This window comes from Zosterops lateralis, assembly GCF_965231275.1.
Source record: "Zosterops lateralis genome assembly, chromosome: 5".
NCBI lineage: Eukaryota > Metazoa > Chordata > Aves > Passeriformes > Zosteropidae > Zosterops > Zosterops lateralis.
The window spans coordinates 61,827,798-61,849,459 of NC_139766.1; the positions used below are offsets into that span (position 1 = coordinate 61,827,798).

The 21,662-nt window shown below is 39.2% G+C and overlaps 1 protein-coding gene across 5 annotated transcripts in view; it reads right to left on the bottom strand.

Annotated features, from left to right (window-relative positions):
• Positions 1-487: 487 nt before the first annotated feature.
• Positions 488-21,662, bottom strand: part of MAPK10 (mitogen-activated protein kinase 10) — a 143,144-nt gene continuing 121,969 nt past the window's right edge. For 4 of the 5 annotated variants that reach the window (XM_083860783.1, XM_083860786.1, XM_083860782.1 and 1 more), the window contains 4 exons: positions 20,959-21,083; positions 11,494-11,557; positions 10,912-10,989; positions 488-5,980 (listed from right to left, as the gene is read on the bottom strand). In XM_083860783.1, coding sequence (XP_083716909.1) covers positions 5,838-5,980; positions 10,912-10,989; positions 11,494-11,557; positions 20,959-21,083 — 410 coding nt within the window. In that variant the 3' untranslated portion in view covers positions 488-5,837. Of the gene's footprint in view, positions 5,986-10,911; positions 10,990-11,493; positions 11,558-20,958; positions 21,084-21,662 lie in introns of all 5 variants that reach the window. The other variant, XM_083860785.1, reaches the window with a different exon arrangement.

Consider the following 21,662-nt stretch of genomic DNA (forward strand, 5'->3'; position numbering starts at 1 on the left):
TCTGAAATGATAAGCATGGTAAGGATACATTTATTTCCCAAATTGACTGTGTCTTCCTTCAATATGTGCTTTTCAGCTTTTCCTTCCCAGGTAAAAAGGCACCATTAGCCTCAGTTGAAGTTTTTTCAACATTCTTTTGTCGAATCAAACCCTCTTTAAAACTAAAACTTGCCATAGGCCTATGAGCCTGAACATGCATTAAGTTAAACATTTCACTTCTTGCAATCAATAGTTGATTAAAAAAACCCAAACGACAACAAAAATGAAAGAAAAATCAGGCCCCACTGGCAAGTTCCTAATACACTAAACAGATTCCACTAAATTCCACTGGACAGGTCGTTTTTCCAGCTCATTGGTGAAGATGACACATTCACCATTCCCCTGCACACCTCAAGCATCTCACTAATTAAGAAAATTACATATTCATGTGATATTCAAACCTACTGCACAATGATTTTCTTTTTTCGTGTGTGTGCGTGTGTGTGTGTGTGTGTGTGTGTGTGTGTGTGTGTGTGTGTGTGTGTGAAAAATACCACCTTGAGCTTGCAATCAGTTAACTGTGTCCTTTGTAAAGTGGTGGAAGTTCAAATAAGCACAGCCATCAGATTCTTGAAGATGTGTGATTATGTAACAATTCCTCTCTTTATCCACACTGGGAACTTGGATCAAGCATGAGTGGAACAGAGATTCTAAAAATCCATACGTATACCCTCTCTTCCCTACACACACATACAAAAGCAAAGAAAAAGAAAAGCCTAAACATAAATTGAACCACTAGCTCAGACTTTTAAAAGAAAACTAATTGGTCCTTGCAGGTTTTCTTTCATATTGCTCTCCCTGGAAGCACAGAGTTTGTTGCAAAATGCCTTTTATATTTGTTTGTGTGTTTTTGCATGTTTGAATTCACACAAAATTTTAAATTCTCAATAAACATGAAGGAAAAAATATAAACAGATCTGAACAGAAATAAATAGATCTGAAACTAAAATACCTCTTGATTCTTTGAACTACTGTGAAGCTCGCAATATATATAAGCTAGCATCGGTTACTAGAAATTACTTTGAATTAAAATATTCCAATTCCATTTTACAATAATTCCAGTATATTAAAAACACTTTTAAATAAAACATTTGGGAGATTTTCTAAAAGTGACTTTCTCAGGCAGTTCTAAAAATTACTATCAGCATGTTTTTCATGAGAAAATAAATTGGTGGAAAAGAAATCACTGGTGGTCACTGACAAATTTAGAATACAAACCCAATCAGTTAAATAGTATTACTTTGGGAAATTCCCTAAAGGCACTGCAACAGGTCTAATTTCTTCAGTATTGTTATTCCAGAATTAGAAAGTAAAGCAATATATATACAAAGATAAAGGAATATATATGAACCAAATTGCTTATAAATTTGGAAGAGTGACATAGTGACATGATCATCTGTCTTATGCAACCTTTGGAGGCCAATGATGTGCAGGAACTGGTGATTTCCAGAGGAAAACCAGCAGCGCATTAGGACTTAGAAAACTTGATCAGGCTTTCTGTAGCTTTATTGTTTGGGGGTTTTTGTGATTTTTTTTTTTTTTACACACTACCATACTTGCACTTCAATTAAGGTCGGTTTTATGTAATGCAAACTTGCTATGATTCATGGATCTATTTGTGCCATGGAATTCTAAACAGAAGGGTCGAACATCAACCACAATACAATTTGCATAAATCACAGTGATCAACTCAAATATCTGAACTCTCTGAAGATATATTGTGATGGAATATAGTCAAAACTCACAAAATACTATTGCAGTTACCAAGCCAGTATCTGAAGACTGTTTTCAAAAATTACCAAAAATTTTTGATTCAAAACATACATAACCTTGCACCAACTTGTAATAAATCAATGTCTTATCCTCGTTTAAACTCAGCAGTGAGAAAGAAAATGAAGGGAGGGTCTTTTAAGAGCTGTTCTGACTTACTTCTCTTTTTCTTTTCCTCATACTATCCCAAAGTTCTCCATCTGAAAAAAAGAGCAGGGATGTTTTGCAGCAGCTTTCCTCTCCACAATCTCAATGCAGCTAGTGCACTGAGCAGTCACTGATAGATAATGCTCCTGCCATTTTCCTCACCCCGCTGATGCCTATACCTGACTTAGGTGAGCCACTTGGGACAGAATTTCCTTGGGTATTGAGGCACTTATGACACCAAGAGGCTCTTAGGCATATTTTCAGAAATGCCAAGGTGTCCAGCTGCCATTCAGGATGATGTAGCTTATGCCACTTCTGGCACAGGCTCTCTGATTGCCCCTTTGGTGCCTAAATACCTTGGAACATCTGTCATAGATTGTCGGCTTCCCAATTTCCTTCACTTCTGCAGTGGTAGCAATAATGCTTACAACTGCAAACCTCAGAAAATGAAGTGAAAATTGTTGCCAAAGTAATATATTTAGGAACATGTTAAGCAGAAGTAGGTTTGAAAGATCAATGGCAAAATTAAGGAAAGCATCTACCATTATTAAGCTGAACAAAATTTTGGAATAAGGGGGAACAGACTTTAAGAGGACAGTATCAAAACTTCCAGAATTAGAAAACAAAGAGGTTTCCCTTAAAACACCCTCAGAACATCATCACTACAATCCTTTATTTAAGAGGACGTGTTATTGTAAGGTATCAGCTGACAGCACCAAATTCCTTGCACAAAGCAAAACAAAGGATGCTATTCCTGCTTGATGGTCACTACTTCAGTTTGGACATACAAGGACCAGAATTGTAAAGAACTAATGCTTTTCTTCATTGATGGCTTTTTTTTTTTTCTAGTGTCCAATGTGGACAGCTCCAAGTCTCCTTCCCCAGACAGAGCTTCTCATGAAGGAGACTAATTTGAGGACCAAAAGAGATGCACTAGTTCTTTCAGGCCCCATTTCAGCAAGGCACTTAAGCACATGCTGATGTCGATCACTGCTGAGCAAAGGACAAAAGCACACGCTAGTTAAATTTTTGTAAGCATCCTACAGTCTCCGTGAGATGTTTGAACAAACACTGGTGCTCAGCAGAATCAGGGAATAAAGATGATTATGTAACTCCTGTGTTGTGAGTCCATTTAGTGCCCACCTAAGGACACCTTCTCTCGTGACTGCTTCTCCACCCTGCACTCATGAACCCAAACAGGACTGAATTCTACCATGGGACAAAGATACAGATTTGCCTTCAAGAGATGAAACATGGGATGTCTGCAAGTCTCCATCTACTAAAAATGGCTTCTCTGCTTTTTATTATGCCACATCTCCAAAATATCACTGGCAATGAACAGGGATTACTCCAAGTTTCTACAGTCTACACTGGTGATATTTTTGCAGTTTTGCCTCAATGAGACTTAGTCTAGTTTTTTTAAGTAACACACTCAAATGGTGCACACTAAGGAATGTTAAGTAGATACTAGTTACCTGAATATTATTAATATGTATCTGTGGTGAATTAAATCTGGAGGTGATATATTTAATTATTGCTAGGAAGTCACCCTTGGTGTTATTGCCTACATACCTACAGAGCTTTGCTGTTAACCTATCAGTACTTTTATGATCATTGGCTTTGGAGTGAGAGCTACATCACTCAATAGTGACCTGATGTTTCATGGCTTAAGAGAGAATATTGCTAAATATATTTAGCAGTAGTAAATTATTGCTTTTGAAATTACTGCTCTGAGTTTTTAGAACATTAACAACCTAATTTTATTACCAAAAACATTTTTGATAAAAATCTACCAAAAATATAACCAGGGAAAGACCCCCACTTCCTACAGCAATTCTGATGCAGCTCAGACTTAGCAAGTCTGATTTTATTTTATATCCTCTTAATTTTTATCTCCCTTCCATCCCACCCTGGAGTGAAGTTTTTTTCTTCCCTTTGAACAAAATCTGACTTGATACTATTTTTTTTTTCCTAGCACAGAATGGCAGGCTTGGAAGCCACCCAGTGGAACAGTCTTATTTTGGTAAAGTTTGGAATACAAAAGAATTAGTGAATTTAAAATATCCACTAACATAGTTTAAACAGCTTCTCTCTCTGGCATTTGGAAAAGCATTAGAGTAGGATTTAGCTCATTTCAGTTTACATGGCACACTTTGGTAAAAGGACAGATGACTTGGATTTTGATTAATTTCCAACTTAGATGATGATGACCTCGCAATGGAAAATGCCAATTGCTGTTTTGGCTGGAAAAATATTTGCTTGTTCTGAAATTCTGTGTGGAATTTTGTCATTCTCTAGTAAAAATACTTTCTGTTACTTACCATGGGAAATCCTCTGCTTTATTACCTGGCAAATTCAATTTGATATTCAGTCACTGTTGGGTTCTTCAGAACTTGTCTCAACTGCCCAAGGCCCCTGGCTGCAACCCTTCCAGCCCACTGCATGAGCTGATTGATAACCTTGGCTGTTAGAATATAGGAAAACCAGACCCATGCACTCTGTGGTTCTTTTCTGTGTAACACAGATGCTAAAACTTCCTGGGGAGTCCAATGCTTTGTCATGAGGAAATGAACAGCCAAAAGCACCCAGAAAATGCCTGTTCTCTGAGTAGCAGAAGTGCCTGCAAGGGAATGATGAAAAGGGAAAACAACTTCTAAACTGCAAACACACATTGAGAGGGAGTGGGCTGCAAATATCCTTTCTCTAGCTAACCTAATACAGATCTAGACATAAAATAAAAGATTGGTGCGTGTCCTTTTGATCATAGTCTGCTCATTCTCCAACCCTGTCAAACCCTCTAATTTACAAACATACATGTACTTCAAAATAGCGAGCCTATCTATGACCTAAGATGATAACTCACTTAACATTGACAGAAAAAGCTGCTTACTGATACCTTTCTGGGCTTAGACATGCATAAAACCCCTTCATTCTTGTTCCCTGTAGCTTGCAAAGATACATGTGCTTCCTTCTAACCCACTTTTATCTTGGCATATCTGCTCTAAAAATCAGAACAACAAGTCTTAACATTCACAAACTAGCATTTTTCTATGAAGCTCTGCGGCTTCTTCTTTCAATAAAACTGGTTATTATTTCAAAATATATATACAACTCTCAGCAGAAATTTGGTGCTACATCTTCAAGTGTCTGAGGGAGCCACAGTCCTATGTGGTTATTTACACTTCCACAAGTCCTCATACAGTATATGCAACCTCATCAATGAGCAAACAGATAGAATGTGTACTGTAAGATCCCATATGGAGTTAAACAGTTCGCCTGGAATGGGCCATTTATAGTTGTGGAGCGCACACTAAGTGCCCGTGCAGATGTGCAGGCACACAGCTGCGTGCACTGCTGGGATTCTGTTGGCACATGTGTGTGTATGAGCTGTTTGTGTGTGAGGAAAAATGCATGGAGATCCCTGCCTGCCCCACTGGGCAGAGGGCAGAACAGAGAGTGAAGGCAGACACACACTCGTATGGTGGAGCGTGGCTACTGCACACCTTGTCATGCCAGTGTGAAAAAGACAGTTGCAGGTTGCTGGTTTTGCAGCCATTCATTTTACATCTTGTGGGGAGGGGGGTTAAAAAAAAGGATGTTTTCAGTTCCTTTTTTCCTTTTCCCCCCAGTAAGCATCACTGGAAGAAGACCAAAGCAGAGCAACTATAAGTTAAATACACACTTGAGCTTAGCTGCATTACATAACTCTGTAGGAGAAGCAGGCTGAAAAGATTTTTTTGTTTGTTTGTTTGTTTCTTTGTTTCACTTAGAACTTTGTATTTTATTTCTCTTTCTTTTCATCTCTTAGCTCCCATAATTTTTTTTCCTCCTAGGTTCCATCATCCTCTGAAGAACGCTGGGTTTCGCAGGCAGGCGGCTAGTCACCTGCAACAACCGAGGGGTCCCGCAGAAGCTTCCAGGCTGCTGTCCGTGTCAGACGCCAGGGTTTGATCCGTGGACATGGATGAGATGTCGTTGACAGATGAGGATGGAGGGAGGCTCTCACTGCTGTTCACTGCTGCACCTGTGCTACGAAAACGAACACCAACGTGATTAAACCTGAAACCCCAGAAGGTGTCACCGCGGTCAAAAGTGAAGGGTGCGTACCTGGTGGGTACACAGATCATTTTATACAGTGGCAAAGCTCAGCAGAAAATGGGCCATACAAACTTTAGACAGGGGATAATATTAAATATCTTACCAGGAAATTCTGTCCCTCACCAGTCTGCTTTGAAAAGTTATAGCTCTTACAGTGTTTGTCACCCCACTTCATTCTAGCCTGCTTGGAGTTCCAGAACACCCAACAGTCAGAGGCATGCCAGGATCATACAGTGTGTGATCAAAACAAAAGCAGGCCCCACCTATTCCTTCATATTCTTCACACAGAATTCCAGTTTTCTTAGTGGAAGTCTAATAGAGTGGGTGGGATCAAATCACCCAGTGGAAATTGCAGATTGGGTTCTTTCTCTTAGTTCAGGGTTAGGTGACTAAGCCCAGGATTTCAGCTGTGACTGTATTTTTGTACATCCAAGTTTACCTTGCCTCTCTAAAATTATGATGGTACCAGATATTATGCAAAAAAAAAAAATCACTTCAACTTTAGGAAATGAAGAATGAGCCTTCCTAAGATTATCATTAATGCAACTGAATATTTACCACATCCCTGAATATTATCAAAATTATCTGTCCTATAAATTCAGACAATGAATGACAAATACACAGCCATGTAAAGAATGTGTTTATCATGCACCTATGACTGCTCAACTACTCATTAACCTCGGCTCAAACTAAACTTCTCAGAGTAGCAAAAACATGGGGTTTTTTTCCACTAAATTTTCAGTCGATGGTTTTTTTTGTGTTCTTTATATCAAAATTATCACTGTCTTCAGTTTGAGAGGGATACATTAATTTCCATTCAATATTCACAACAATAAAATGTGTAATTTTGTATGACCTTGCATAGCTTGAAATTACAGCTAGGCAGGTGACACAAGTCTTTGTTCTGCAGATAGATGCCATTTCGTTCTTCTGTCTGAAAAGTGTGCTCAGCCTACTTTTGCAGACTTCCATTTCCACCAAATGGCTAGAAACAAACATCTATTATCTAGTAAAACTACACAATTCATATTCCTAATGCAGAGACTAATAGTTATCTCTACAGCCTAGGCAAAATATATGTTGCTATGGGCAAAAGGAAAGGATTTTTGTCGCTTTCCAGTTTGTAATAAAAACATTACTTTCAGGAAAACAAGCCATCATACCACCTGTCCAACTACTATTCTATATTCCTCAACTTTTTCTTCCCTTTATACACATCCACTGTAAATATGCACAAAACAGAAACATATATGCTCACATTTAGAGTTCCAGATGGGAACTGCTTTCTGCTGTTCTAGTAGTACATTATGGCATCAGAACCAAACTTAAATAATTTATTTTCCCAATACATTTGGAAAGTAAAATAGTTAATTTTGTAAGGGCTACAAAAAGACAGGGCAATCTTAATGAAGTTTGACTGCAGACAGCAATCATCCATCCTCTTTGCCAGAAATGGTGTTTTTCAAAGGATTATTTACATGTATCTCATCATCCAGTACAATACTGTTACTTCATGTTAACATGTTATTTAGTCATGTGGCATTTTATGAAAATACTAATCAGTCAAGACAAGTTCATTTATGTGCAGTCAAAATATGACTGAATTCATTTATATTAATGACTAAACAATATATTACCTTTCTAAATGTTTACCGTGCTGGGCAGAAGCCTGCCATTAGTCAACCTTTGATCAAACTACTGCTGCGCAGCTTTCTTTGATGAATGTGCACTCAACTTAGCTAGGCAAAATAACTGAAGAAATAGCTGCAGAAACAGTACAGTTGAAGATTTTATTACAGTCTGTCTGATTCAGCACCACTGAATTCAATAAACCCTGCTATGCTCTTCCCAGCAAGTATCAGTGCAGCCCATGAGTTTCTGGAAATTACATTTTTTTGGCTATTCCTAGCTTTCAGTACAATTCCACACAACACACAGACATGATAGTTGCTGCTGCAGCCCAAAAGCACCCAGACTCACAAAGTATTCACAAAAACAAATGAAACCACAATAAACCTCGAGGACAGAATTAAAGAGCTCAGCAGTACAAAGCAGGATTTGAGCAGTAACACTCAGAATCCCAAACAAATCTGTCCCAGTCAGTAAGGAATGCTCCATTTGCCGTGCTCAGCACCTGCCTGGTGCTACAGCAGCTTGCTCCTGGAGGGATGTGTACCAGGTGAGACAGTGCAGATATGACAGAGGGGCACTCAAAAGAGAAACAGAGCCCCATTTATGAAGTTGCTGCTTGACAAGGAGCTTCTCACTGACTGCAGGATTGAGGAAAAGTGCTAAAGGTTAGAGCAGGGGAGAAACAGCTCCTGGGATCTGTTCCTGGCTCTGCTATTGCCTTGACAGCTTCTCTTTTAAGGCACACATCAGCTTGTGTGCTGTAAAGAAGGGATTCCTTCCTCAGAGGGCTCCTGGGAATAGCTATTAAATAGCCCCAATGGACATGTGGTACAGATTTGGGGGTAAAAAACACTGAAGGAGAACTGGAGCTTTTGCAGTTTCCAAAAAAGCCCAGTGTCTGTCCTGGGGATCTGCTCAGCTCTCAAAAATTGTGTAAATAGGGACTCCTGCTATCAAGTGTTGCAGTGCTTGGCAAGTCCATCAGCTGCTCAATTTAGAGTCTGCACACGACAGAGGAGGGCTGGTAAAGGTGTCCAGTAGTTCTTGGGTGATGGCACCAAAACTGTCCAAATCAGACAGCAAGTAAAAGCCAGGAAAGGAAGAATAAAAGATCCTTTTTTCACCTAGAAATGGAAGGCTAAAAATAAGCTGCACTAAGATCTGTGCTATTTACTATATTCCATACCCAGAAAGGACAAGACAGTTGAAAATGTTCTGTATGAAACTACAGGTGAATAGTGAAGGCTAGGGGAGTGTGTGAGAACAGGTTAGATAGTATGGACAGAACTTAAGTTTAATTCTAAATAATCTACAGCCTTGTATTAAACTTTTTTTTAATGCTTCTGTTTGATAATAACAGAACCACTTTTCTTTGGACAGGCAGAAGTAGCCTCTGCCGGGAACAATTTTTGGCGCTGTTAATTTTGTTCACTGAACATAAGCATGAGGGGCGGGTACTTGAGTTTCCAAGCTGATATGTTGTACTAACCAATTGTTCACAGAACAAGAGATTGACACCCTGATACACAGGCACTCTAAGTGGCTCTATTAATGGACAATAATTATCCCTGGTGCTGTCAGCTTCAGCAGCCTCCACCAAAACTCTCATCAAGTAATCATGGAAACTAATCTCCAGCTTGCTTGCCATGATTATTGATAGAGCACTAAATCTCAGCTTTCTGGAATCTTGCCAAGATCACCAACCAATGAGTAGAGTCTCTCTCTTTTTCCTTATGCCCAAAACTGGTGTTTTAGCTCTTTCTTCCATTATTTCATTCAGCTGAAAATTTAAGTCAGGCACACAAAGTGAAGAAAACCAGGAAATTTACTGTTTCATGAAACAACCTCATCTGAGATTAGTTTTAAAATATTTTCTGAACTTGTTGGTGCCTAACATTCAAAAAACAGTCAAAGGGAAACAGCAGGAGAAATACTAGGTAAAAATTTAAAAATTTGTATGTTTGAAAATGTTTTACATAAACAATAAAAACCTTCTACATAGCAAAACCAGAATATGAAATAGATAAAGAAATCCCTGGGTAGTTAATTGCCAAAACAAGAAACCAGAGTGTTTCTTGATCATAAATCAACCTCCAACCACAATTCTGCAAGGGAGAAAAATTTAAGAATGAGGATTAATCAGATAATTTTTAGGGCCCCAGATTTCTTTTCAGTGGTGGCAGCATAGTTTGGTAAATTAAATCTGCAAGTTCTGTTCTTTGTTCACTACTTGGCAAGAACGCAATGGATTGTTTCCAATATATTACTTCATCCATGTCAAAATCCAGGTGCAGGGCTTGTGCTCCAGCATCACCACCCAGCACTTTATTAACCCCCTCCATTATTGCCATCTTTCCCCTCATCCTGTCAGTTACTAGTGATGCATTCTTGTTCTAACATTAGCTTGGCTCAGCAGCAAGTGAAAAAAAAAAAACTCTCTGAAAATATGCAGAGAACATTGAGTTAAATGATTATACTTTGAGGAAAGGCAGTTTTTCCTCATAAATACTGCTGGAACACTGTGTTCAAAATATGGGCACTTCAAGTTTGCCAGTGAAACTGTACCTTGACAAATATGTATTTCTGTGTACTGGCAGTAACAGTTTGCATTTCTGTGAAAAGACTGCCACTGTGAATTTTACTCAGAAAAAATTTAATTGTGATTTTTTTGTGACAGGACTTTAAGAGTCAGTGGTTGAAGACAACCTCCCCTTCTCACTGAAGTGTCATCAAACCTTGCCAGCCAGCTGTTCTAAAGTCACTGGACTTCTGAGAGGATAGACTACCGGATTAATACCAGATACCTACTGGGGCTGGGGTGGGGGTCAGGTCTGCAGTGTTGTCTGTCCAACAGATTAATGTGTGCTAACATCACCAATTTTGCTTGTTTCAACTAGCAAAGTATTGGTTCAGTTATCCACTCACAAGCAGCATGAAAATACCAGTGTGAGAAAAATCTCCATACTCAGAGGAATATAATCTCTAACCACAGACAAAACCAGCACAACTATCTCTCAAATAGCAAGAACACCATTTTTTAAGTGTTGTATTAATGTGACACTGGAGTACAATTAATAAAGGTCAACCCATTAGAAGCACTGGATCTCATAAAAACTTCTTCACTGGCCTACATAACTGCAAGTGTAGCCCAAGCACTTCAGCAATCTCCATTCTCTCTTTGCCAGTACAGAACACACGTCAAAGTTATTCAATGGGGCTGAGTACCTGAAGGAGAAGGCTGTCCTTTTACTACGCCATTTTTAGTCTTTTCTTCAGAATTCATTACTTCTTTGTAGATGAGTTCTGGAAGAGAGAATTGTGACAGTTACTGACAGAGGCCAGTGCCTGTGATCAGGAACAAAACAACTACCACATCATGCTGTAGCCCTGAGCTCCCTCAGTCTGCCCTGCCTTGTCTTCCCAAGTCTGACAGCTCAACTCACCTAAGACCTGTCTCTTCCATTCCCCTCCTCCCCTCTCTCATCTCCTTTTGAAGCTGAATTGAGACAAACAGGATTCAACCAAAGCAAGAGAATTGTTTAATGCTGCAGCATTTAGAAGAAGCAGCACAATAATACAGCACTTTTTATTGTGGTTAAAATTCTGATGCATTGCCCTGCTGAACAGTATTCTGTTCTCCAGATGATATCCTTGGATTTCAGTGAAGCACTGGAATCCACACCTACTGTGTTAATATTAACCTATGCAGACAATGATAGACCTCAGAACATTTTCCAGATTTTTCCTTTGTTTTTGCCATTTTGCCACTAAAATACCCCTTCCCATGTAATTCTAAGCTGCAATTACCTTTCCATTCTTCAATTGTATGTTCCCTTTCATCCAGCTGTTTATCATATATCTGAGGAGGAGGCTGCAGGAAAGAAACACAGCTGTTTAGTCAATTGTTTGTTATACTGCAAATAATTAGGAGCAATTACTTAATTAAAGATAATTTCTCCTCTCCCTCTTTGCAATCCATCCTGTACATGCAAAAATATCTGAAACACATTTGAATATTAAGGGGATTAACACTTCTGGAAGTTAACTATTTTTGTAGAAGAAATCAACATACTTCTCTGTTTTCCTTTCTTAAAAAGGAGGCATAGCTGCAATTCAAATAAAACCAGGTCAGCAGTGGCATTGTGCTTGTACTGAGCCCAGAAACTCCACAGCCAAATTGATTGTACCAGGACAGAGGTACTGTCAGAATACCAAAAAAATACCAGTCTTGAATAATTAATAGTAACATCAACATATTAATTTTTAAGTTGCTCTTTAGATTTGCTTTTATACAGATGTCACAAAATAACTCTAACTTTTAACAGTCTCCCTGCCACAGTTTCTAATCCATATTCCAAATGACCAAAATTTCCAGCATATGTATTTTTAAGAAGACAGATTTTATTATTATTATTATTTAAATATTGTGTTTCTTTTAATTGATGGGAATGTCAGAGAAATGGGAGATCCTGGAATTTACTGAGACAAAGGCACCTAGAGTTTCAGGGAGCCTGAACGCCTGCTTTCATTGGGCAACTAAGCCATGTGTTCATTGCCTCTCCTGATGCTGGCTGCCAAATACAGCAGCCAAGGAAGGCAGAAGACTCTCCCCTCCTTCCTTCTACCAAGAAGCTCCAGCATCTGAGCTAAGTGTACCTAATGAAGATGGAAACAAGATCCACAACACTTTTCTTGTTCATATGTATTTCCTCTGATTTCCATCTTGGGCACTTTTGTGTCCCTTTCAAAACATCCTCCTATTAAATGCATATTTTTTAAGCTGTTTTCTTGAATCACTAAGAGTTTAGAAGTTTTCTCTCAGGACTCCAACTCCATCAGTCCATGAAACCATTTGAATGCTATAAATACAACTGAAAAAGTAATAGCTCAGTGACATGATATGGACCAGGAAAGTTACATGATAGCTGAACTGGAAAGTCCACTGAAAACAATGGAAGTTTCCCCAGAGTGACCTTTGTATCAGGGCTGAAGATAAGGGAATTAGGTGAAGTCATGGATTGTCAAGTCTCATACCTGAGAAGGTGCTGAGGAGTGTCATGAATTAAAGTGAACATGAGGCTTCAGCACAGGTACCCAAGGTTTTGTTATATCAGCAAGGTAAGACACAACCCTGTAAGAGTCTGAGTCCCAGACCAATGCAGCTGTTCTCTTACTCAGCATAACAAGCCCCCTCATTCCTTCCCTGTGAGTCCTGATGCCACCAAGATGGACACAACCTCTATGGGGATTCTGTGTTCCTGCAGACGGTGTTGGCAGAGCGGTGGATGCTACAAGAGTACAGGTGATCCTCACCACTGACCAGTGGGCTGTGATAAGTAAGCTCCACTCCTCCAGCTGAGCCTGCTGGGCTCCTGCTCAGCCACTCAGCCAGCCATGGAGCATGCATTTCCTACTGGGAAAAGCAGAGAAAGCCAACCAAGCCAAGAAAATTGAAGGGCTAAGAATGTACAGGAACAGCAGGGGAGGCTCAGGAGGCTGAGCTGCAGCTGAACCACAGTGACAGAACCACCTCTTCTCTGCCAGGTGCAAAGGGAACAGGCAAACCAAGTTGGACAAGAATATCCTGAAAGTAGCTTTCTAAAAGCTTCAGGGAGAAGCCTACAAGAAGCATAGGTGGGAGTAAAACTGCTTCTACCAAGCATAAACACTCTTTTTACACCTTCCATAGAAAAAAAAAAAAAAAAAAAAAAGTGTTTTTCCCCCAGACAGAAATAGGAGAATAGATTCCTTCACTACTTTAATTCCCAAACACAAATTGCAGAATCAAAAGGAACAAGTGATCAGATGAATCATACCTGTTCTCAATTCAGACAATCACAGAATCTTTAGCTTATTTATCTTCTAATTTACTTCAGCTGCATCTTAAACTGGGGTAATTGGCTAATAAGCAACAAGGAAATGAGCAGTAATCATTGCCTAGATTAATACACTCTGGAAACAAAGGCATTTTCCAGGGAAAGAGCACAGAATAATCTCACTCATTACTGAGCTCCTATTTTTCTATGGAGTCAAACAAAGGAAAGCAACCAAACTGTCCTTCACACACTGCAGGATGCCAGAGGCTGCACCTGCACAGCATTCCACTACTCTGCCAGTAATGCTTACGCTGCAGACTTTTTACTTGTGAGTTAGCAGAACCCACAGCTATGAAACATGGCTCTTGGCAGGCATGAAGGAGCCAAGGGTAACCAATATCCAGCAGGAGAGTAGCATAAATAAATCCCTGCTCTTCACAGAGGCAGGGCCTGTAACCTCTAAAGCCTGTGCAGGGCATAGTTGAATGGAGCTCTGCTGAGAGGCCAGGCCAGTGCTTTACACTGTGAGAAAGTTAAGCTTTCCCGTCAAAATTCCCTGAGTCCTCACCTTTTCACTGATTCAAGGCACAGAGATGAGCAAAACTATTTTGAGAATTTATTTTCCCACAATTCTCATTAATTCTTACGAGAACCACAAAGCTTAACACACTCTTATCAATAGACTGTAATCCCCTCCAGGCTGCCCACCCCTTTTCTGCTAACTTGTTTGTTTTGTGGCTTTTTAAAAAATCAATTTCTGAAGTTAGAGGGAGGATGGGAGGTTTTTAAAGATAATACCAGTATTGTCACATCAATGGAACAATCAGAGCAGCTGGCATACTCACATCTTCCTGGGCACCTGATTTTAGCTTTGGTGCAAAGCTTTGCCTAAAACTGCCCTTGCTGCCTAAATCAAACATCTTAGAAAATGACTGAGTTCATAATCATTAACTATCCATGTGGATGCAGCTCCAGTGTAATAGGCATTCTTATAAATCCTTCATACTGCCCATACCAACTGAGAGTTATATAGTTTACTTTGTTTAAGTGTTTAAAAAAAGACTGGATGTGGCACTCAGTGCCATGGTTTAGTTGATAAGGTGGTGTTAGGTCATAGGTTGGATATACATAATATCCAAGGTCTTTTCCAACCTAGTTAATGCTGCGATTCGGTAGGTCTCAGAAGAAGTATAGAGTTCAAGTAGCATTAAATCAAGGCAGGGTGTGGATCAATCCTATGGGTGGCAGCATCTAGCTTCAGTTTAATGCAGCCATTTTCTCCCCAAAACAGACTGATTTACAAGCAGTTGCACTGGCAACAATAACAAAGAATAGAATCTATTTTTGGTTGCGGAAGCAAAGGAATAAAATATATTTTTCTTGTAGATACTAAAAAAACCCCCTGTTGTTTCAATGGGCCCTGGCTTTTCCATTTTACAAACTGATTTTCAAAATATTTTTGCATTAAATGTAACATTCATTGGGCATACTAAAAATTACCAAAGAAACCCAACACAAAATATCCACATGGGTCTCTTTCTGGAAAAAAAAATCCCAAAAAATTAAAAACAAACAGAACAAACAAATAAGCAAAACCAATCAAAAAACAAACCAAAAAGCAAAATACACAGAAGACAAGGGGGGGTTTATGTGGTTAGATAAATAGCAGGAGACTACTGGATTTGTTAAATACCCTCCTAATATCCAGAGAGGGGAAGCTTTTCACTAGAGAAAAAAGCAAAACATATGTTGAAACCGATGTATTCTCACTTTCCCAAAGCAACACGGATTGGTTTGTATACCACTGCTAGAAAGCAAAGGGAATGGGCTGAAGCTCACACTTGAGCGAATCCTGCCATCTCTGTCCCTGCCTCTGCAGAGCTAGTGCCAGCACAGTGGAGACCTTGGGATGAGCTGTTTTTAGAAAGCTTGGCAGAGCAAGGCCTGAGCCTGCATCTCCTCCCAGAATTGCAGGGTCTGGGGCAGTAGTTGTGGAGCAACACAACAAGGCAGTGATGGAATTAGCAAGATATTGTAGATAAAACAGAGACTGGAGGATGCAAAAATTAATGCTGCAAGGTTAAACATTTTGTTAAATAGCTTAGATCCTCATAACAAATGAATATAAAAATTCCTTGGTGTTTTGCTACAACCTAAACTGTGTTACTGATACCATTCCTGTATTTATTTTTGCAGTGCAAGCCCAAGTACACCAGCGTGCTTGTCACCAGAGGTCTGGCATCTCCTTTATCTACAAAGCGCTTGGGATTTCACCCTTTATTGCCAACGGATTCCACAGTGGGCTAAGGATGGTCTCAGCTATGGGTATGGAAGAAGAGGTGACTCTTGGCCCATTTGTTCCTGGAGTTTCTGCAGAGGCTTTTGGACAGCTCCACACATAATGTACATCAAGGAAATTGTAAACTGAGCTGTTTCTGAACAGCTGGACCATAAGGATGCCATGCAGCAGGAGTCAAGATTACTCGGCTACACACAGATGACTGAACAGCTTGAAGATACAACAAGCAAGCTGAAAAAAGATTAAGTTTGGTTCAAAAAAGAAAAAGAAGAAAAGAAATGGTTCTTTCTTCTCTAACCACTCGTCCTCACTGACATTAACAAAGATTTTTGTGGAAGTTGTGTTCAGCTTCTGTAATCAATCAGCTATGAACAGATAGAGGTTGTTGACTAGAGGAAATATCTCTGCTTGTGCACAAAGCAGAGCTGCACACTTCTTTTGTGAGACAACAGATGCATACCATCAATCTCTAAGCAGAAAACCAAGCCCTGTAACTCAGTGCTAAAAAATGTGGCAGCTCATCGAAGACTTCCTATACAACATCTATAAACACAGAGCTGAGCAAGAGAAAAGAACAGTAGAAAAGATGCACAACCTGACAGTCTTGCTTTTGTCATGTAGTGAAGGTGACACCTTTGAAGTGTGTATGCCAAAGCTACAGAACTCTCCAAATTTCTTCTCCATCATAATGGATGCTTAGCACTGACAGGTAAAATAAGAGGTGGGTGATTTTATTTATTTATTTATTTATTTTATTCTGACAAACTATGAACCTTGAAGTTCTTTTCAAAAAACCGTACTTAACAGCTGGTCATAGACAGTTTATATAGGGCTAAGACAATACAGCAGCAGTTTCTGTCCTGGACCTCGGACTGAGAACCATAAACCAAGTTGCTCTCACTAGCAACACTGCAAATAGCATCACATTAATAGAAGGTAACACACAGATTGGCATGCACGGAAAGATGAATGATAATTCACAACTCAGCCCCCTGTGGATGTCCTAGACACAAAAATACTCCAGAGAGATATAAATCCTATGAAAATAAAACCAGGAATGAAAGCTGTGTGAGTTACAGTGAATAAAACCCCACAAAATCTACCACTGCTGTAAAATACCGTCAGCATAGAGGAATGCTTGAAAGGAGTATTTTTAACACCTGATCTTTCTGTTTCATAGGAATCTCTTTTCTAATGAATGGCACATATCAGACAACAAACAATAACTGCAGGTACAGGAAAGTTCAATACAAATTTTGAAACCAGTTAACAGAAAACATCACATAATAATCTACAGCAAATTTTGCTACTAGATTTGTTCCCATGAAATGGAACAAGTTTTCCCAAGTAGGAATCAATAGGAGATCACACATACATTCACATGGTTCCAAAACGGAATCTAATATGACATGAATGGTTTCTTTGAATATATCAATAACAAAAGGAAGAACTTTACTCTACTAAAGCAATGTGTAGGAATCCATTTGGTTCACAATTTGATAATTTTGGGATAATACCCAGTCACCTGCAAATGGGTGTAAAATTAGGGTAGATATGAAAAATTAAATACCAAATTTGAGACTTATTCACAAATCATCTCAATGAAGGGTTAGAATATATAGCAGCTTAAAAAAAAAAAAAAAAAAAAAAGGCAGCTGGGTGATTAAAAACAGTCTCAAGGAAAACAGTCTCAAGCACAGCATTTTCAGACCGGAAAACAGAGAAGCTAATATGTCATCAGGGAGATACTGAGATTATCTACAATAAACAGGATAGTCTCCATGTTGAGGCAAGATATATTAGAAACCACTTCTTTCCTAAAAATAGAAGAAGAGCAACTTGAGGGAGAAAAGCTATCATGTGTGACATTTATTCATGTAATAGTCCAAATGCTGTTCTATAGGTAAAATAAATATTCTAACATGGAAGTAATAAACATACTATTTGTTTAAAAGTGGATCTGAGACAGTTTCTACAAAAAAAAAAAGGACATCCAGGAGAGTCTTGAACTAAAGAATAAAACAGAGAAGTAAGGTCTGTAAGTTCCTACAATAGTTTTCCTGCATAATAATAGTAAATAATACTTCTACCCTGTGAACTCTTGTTTCTCTACAGTTAAATTAGGTATGAAGAATAAAAACAGATTTCAGCATTTGGGAATTTCACACAACCCAAGCCATACATTATCTGCATGTTCTCCTGTTTTTTAAAAACACATATTTTAGTTGTAATTGACTGAATACAGAAATTATCTTAACTGCAATGCTCTTCAAAATAATCTCAGAACAATGGTGTATGCTCTGGAGAACCTAACACTGTGACTGTCTTATCAGAGATAGTGTGGCAAGCTGTGTGTGCTTAAAAGAACCCGGCAAACTACCTGTGTTAGAAACAAGAATTCCCTGTACATCCAAAACCCAAAGCTGAAGAGCTGTGCAAGGCCTGCTTCTAGCTGAGAGTATGATGCAGTTTCAGAGCTGTTGAGGGCTTTGGCTGTGGTTTGTTTCATGCAGAAGTTCTGTGGGAGAGCCACAGCACTGTTTGAGTAACCTCCTGTGGTTGGTGAATAGCAAGTCCCACATCTAATAACAGCTCATCTTCCTCTCTGAGTCAGGGAATCACACTTGGCATTTAGGGCCACCCAGGAGGTTTAATGTTGTGACACATTGCGAGGGAAAGGGTATTGCACTCCTAGCACTTCCCATTTGAGCACAGTGTTTGCCCATTAGAATGAGACATAATAGTTTTATTGCCCCCACACAGTCTCTGAAAGACCATAAACTTATAATAGACTTATAAAAAGGGACTGTAACTGTCTCCCTAGTCTGCTTTCTAACTGGGTAGGGCTGTTTTATCTATTTCCCTCACATCTATAATGCTGTAAATCCGAGCAGACACAGAGGGTTGTTACCTCCAGGTTAAACTTTGACACCAAATTCTCTGCTTATTCCCTGAGCTGGCTTCAGTGCTCTGGACTGTCTACTCCAGCACATGCTGACATTTAATGATGTTGCAACAGCTCACTTCAAAATTCCTGTCACATTAAATGCTTTCAGTTACCTGTCCTCTCATGCTTCTGAATGAGATGGATGCTGTACAATGGATGCCTGGCTGCTTTTGATGAAGCCATTTACTGGGGAGAAGGAGGAATCTAACTAGACAGCAGAAGTTACCTAATTCCCCCCTCCCCAGTACTATACTGCCTGAAAATGTCATCTTGTTTAATACCTCTGTATCCTAATTTCTGTCATCTCTACTGTACAGGATTAGTGGGAGGAATCCTGTCTCAGGTTACAATATGGGAGGAGAACTTAAAAAAACACCAAAACATTCCACTACCAAACCTTTAACTACATGATGAAAGACTTCTGTGTAAAAGTGCTCATCATGTATTATCAAATATTACCAAAAAAAAAAAAAATAGTTCACTGAACATGGGCAGATGTAACACACTGCAGGCTTCTAAATCCCAGTGGGGAAACCAGGAAAAATAGTGGGAAGTAAAGCACTATGCAAGTGACAAAGCAGAACCCTGTCACTAATTTTCCCATTGCTCTATTGTCAGGTTCCCTGGTTGTGCATTTGCAGGGCAGTCTGTGAATAAGCAGGGCTGCCTCATAGAGCCTCAACATGCTGCAAATCCAACATTAACGAGCCACATGGTAATTTTTAGGCTTTGAAATGTCATTCAAATACTACTTCTTTGTTCAGTTGTACTCTAACTTCTGTGGTTTTGTTCAGAATAGTCAAATTCACAGAGTCAGATTATTAAGTGAATGAGCAAAAGCATCTACCTCTCAAACAGCTAATTTGTTGGATGTTTTTAGATATCTTCTAAGTCCCACTCTTGCTATATATCTGGCAAGATCTAACAAAAATACATTAGTCATTTCCCCATTGCCCATGGCAGGCTTAATGCATGGCATTAGGAAATATTTACTAAATTTGATCCTAACTCTTCTGCAACTGTAATGGGGCAGATATCTCAGTGGAGTACTTGCTGGAGAACATACTTCTGAGCGAGAACAGAAAACCACCAATATCCCACAAATATTTTTTTGGCAATTTTTCTCCAAAAAATAATTAGTGAAGACTTATAGCTAATCACTGAAGGTGTGTCAGCATGAACAGATGGATATTTATAATTTAATAAACTGTTCAGTGAGAAAATCTTCCAATTTAACTTTCCCCCTGAAAGTGAGAATAGCAAAACCAACCCCTATAAAGTACTCCTAAATAACACCCTCTGAAAAAATCCCATGTGCAGGAAATTTGGTGGGGGTTTGAACATTCCATTTACTTTTGAAGTTTACTGCACTTTCAAAAACACAGACTGAATTGGAGTATATCACGAAAGAGCAGTGATTTAATTTTACAAGGTCTTCATTTCCTATGATGGCTAAGCAAGATTTCATACATTTCACACAGAGTATTACAGAGCACCTTTCTGAATTTATACCTATATCCATTATACCATACCTTTTATACCATGTCACTGAAGTGCTGACAGATTGCACTTATCCCTGTTAACCCAGCCTCACCAAGGCTTAGAGAGAGGTGTCTAGAGCATGACAGGATTAGAAGAAAAAATCCATTTCTGTTTGCACATAGTATACATGATACTATACATTGAACCATAGCCAAAGAAAACACACGAGCCCCTGTTTCATTTTATGGAAGAATTTATGTCCTGCTAAGATTTTTCTGAATCCTGATTTCAGGATGTTTTTTCTGAATCCCAACTATCTCTTTGCCTGATTTGTCTACTCTTTACATATATCCTTGAACACAAACATAAAAAGTGATGTTTGCTATCTTCCACAGGGAAAGGTTTGGAAAGAGAGATAGTATCTTTTGCCAGATTGAGTTCTATAGCTGAAAAGGTGAACTAGGGGATTCAAAACTCTTTCTAGAAGAAAGCAGAAAATGGTTTCATATGCTTAAAGTTTTTTTGTTCCTCCCATCTATTATCAGCTAACCTAATAAAGAGAGCTATCCTGTCCCTACAGAGCTCATTTCACATCAATCCCCAGACCACCGCAGTCCCAGCATTGTTTCTGTACAGCGTGCTCATTACTGTGCTGCTGTAAAGCAGCAGGAACCCCTGAATCACATTTGTGTCTGGCATTCTGAAGGGAGGAGCACTGCCTCACTTACCGCCTCCACCTCTGCTGGGTCGTACCAGACGTTAATGTACGGATGCTGTAAGGCTTCATCTACTGATATCCTCTTGGCTGGATCAATGACCAGCATCTTTGATAAGAGGTCCCTGGCTTGGCTGGCTGGAACAAGGAAAGCAGAGAAACACAGAGTTAGTATAAAACAACCCTGCCTCCAGAGGAGGGTTAGTAGGGTAGGAAAATAGCAGTGGCCCAACCCTTTTAGAGATTGGTTGTGTAGGAACTTCTGCTCCCTTGCCTCCTCATAGCAAGAGCTCTTCAGCAATCATTTTAGGTCTGATTCATTAGAAAGGTGCCAAAATCAGGGCTGACACCATTAGTTCCCCAGCAAGCTTTACAGACATTTTGCATGTGTGCAAATTCCACACAGAGAGCTGCATAATATCCCCAAGAAAAATGTGCTTAATGTATCTGTGATTATTACCAGGACCAGAGAACAAAACTTCACATAAAGAAGTCTAAAATCATGGCATTACTAAATCAAAGCCTGAAACTTACAGGCACTCTTAGACTGGCTCAGAAAAACATCCACACTTCTCTGGATGTTTTAAAGTTTCTCACCTAACCTGCTGTGAGGCATTAAACATTTTAATGAGCAGAGAGACTAGGCTAATCTTAAGGCATCCCCTTAAAAGCAATAATTTCAAATCTGTAGCCTTGTGGTATGAAATTGTTTGGAAC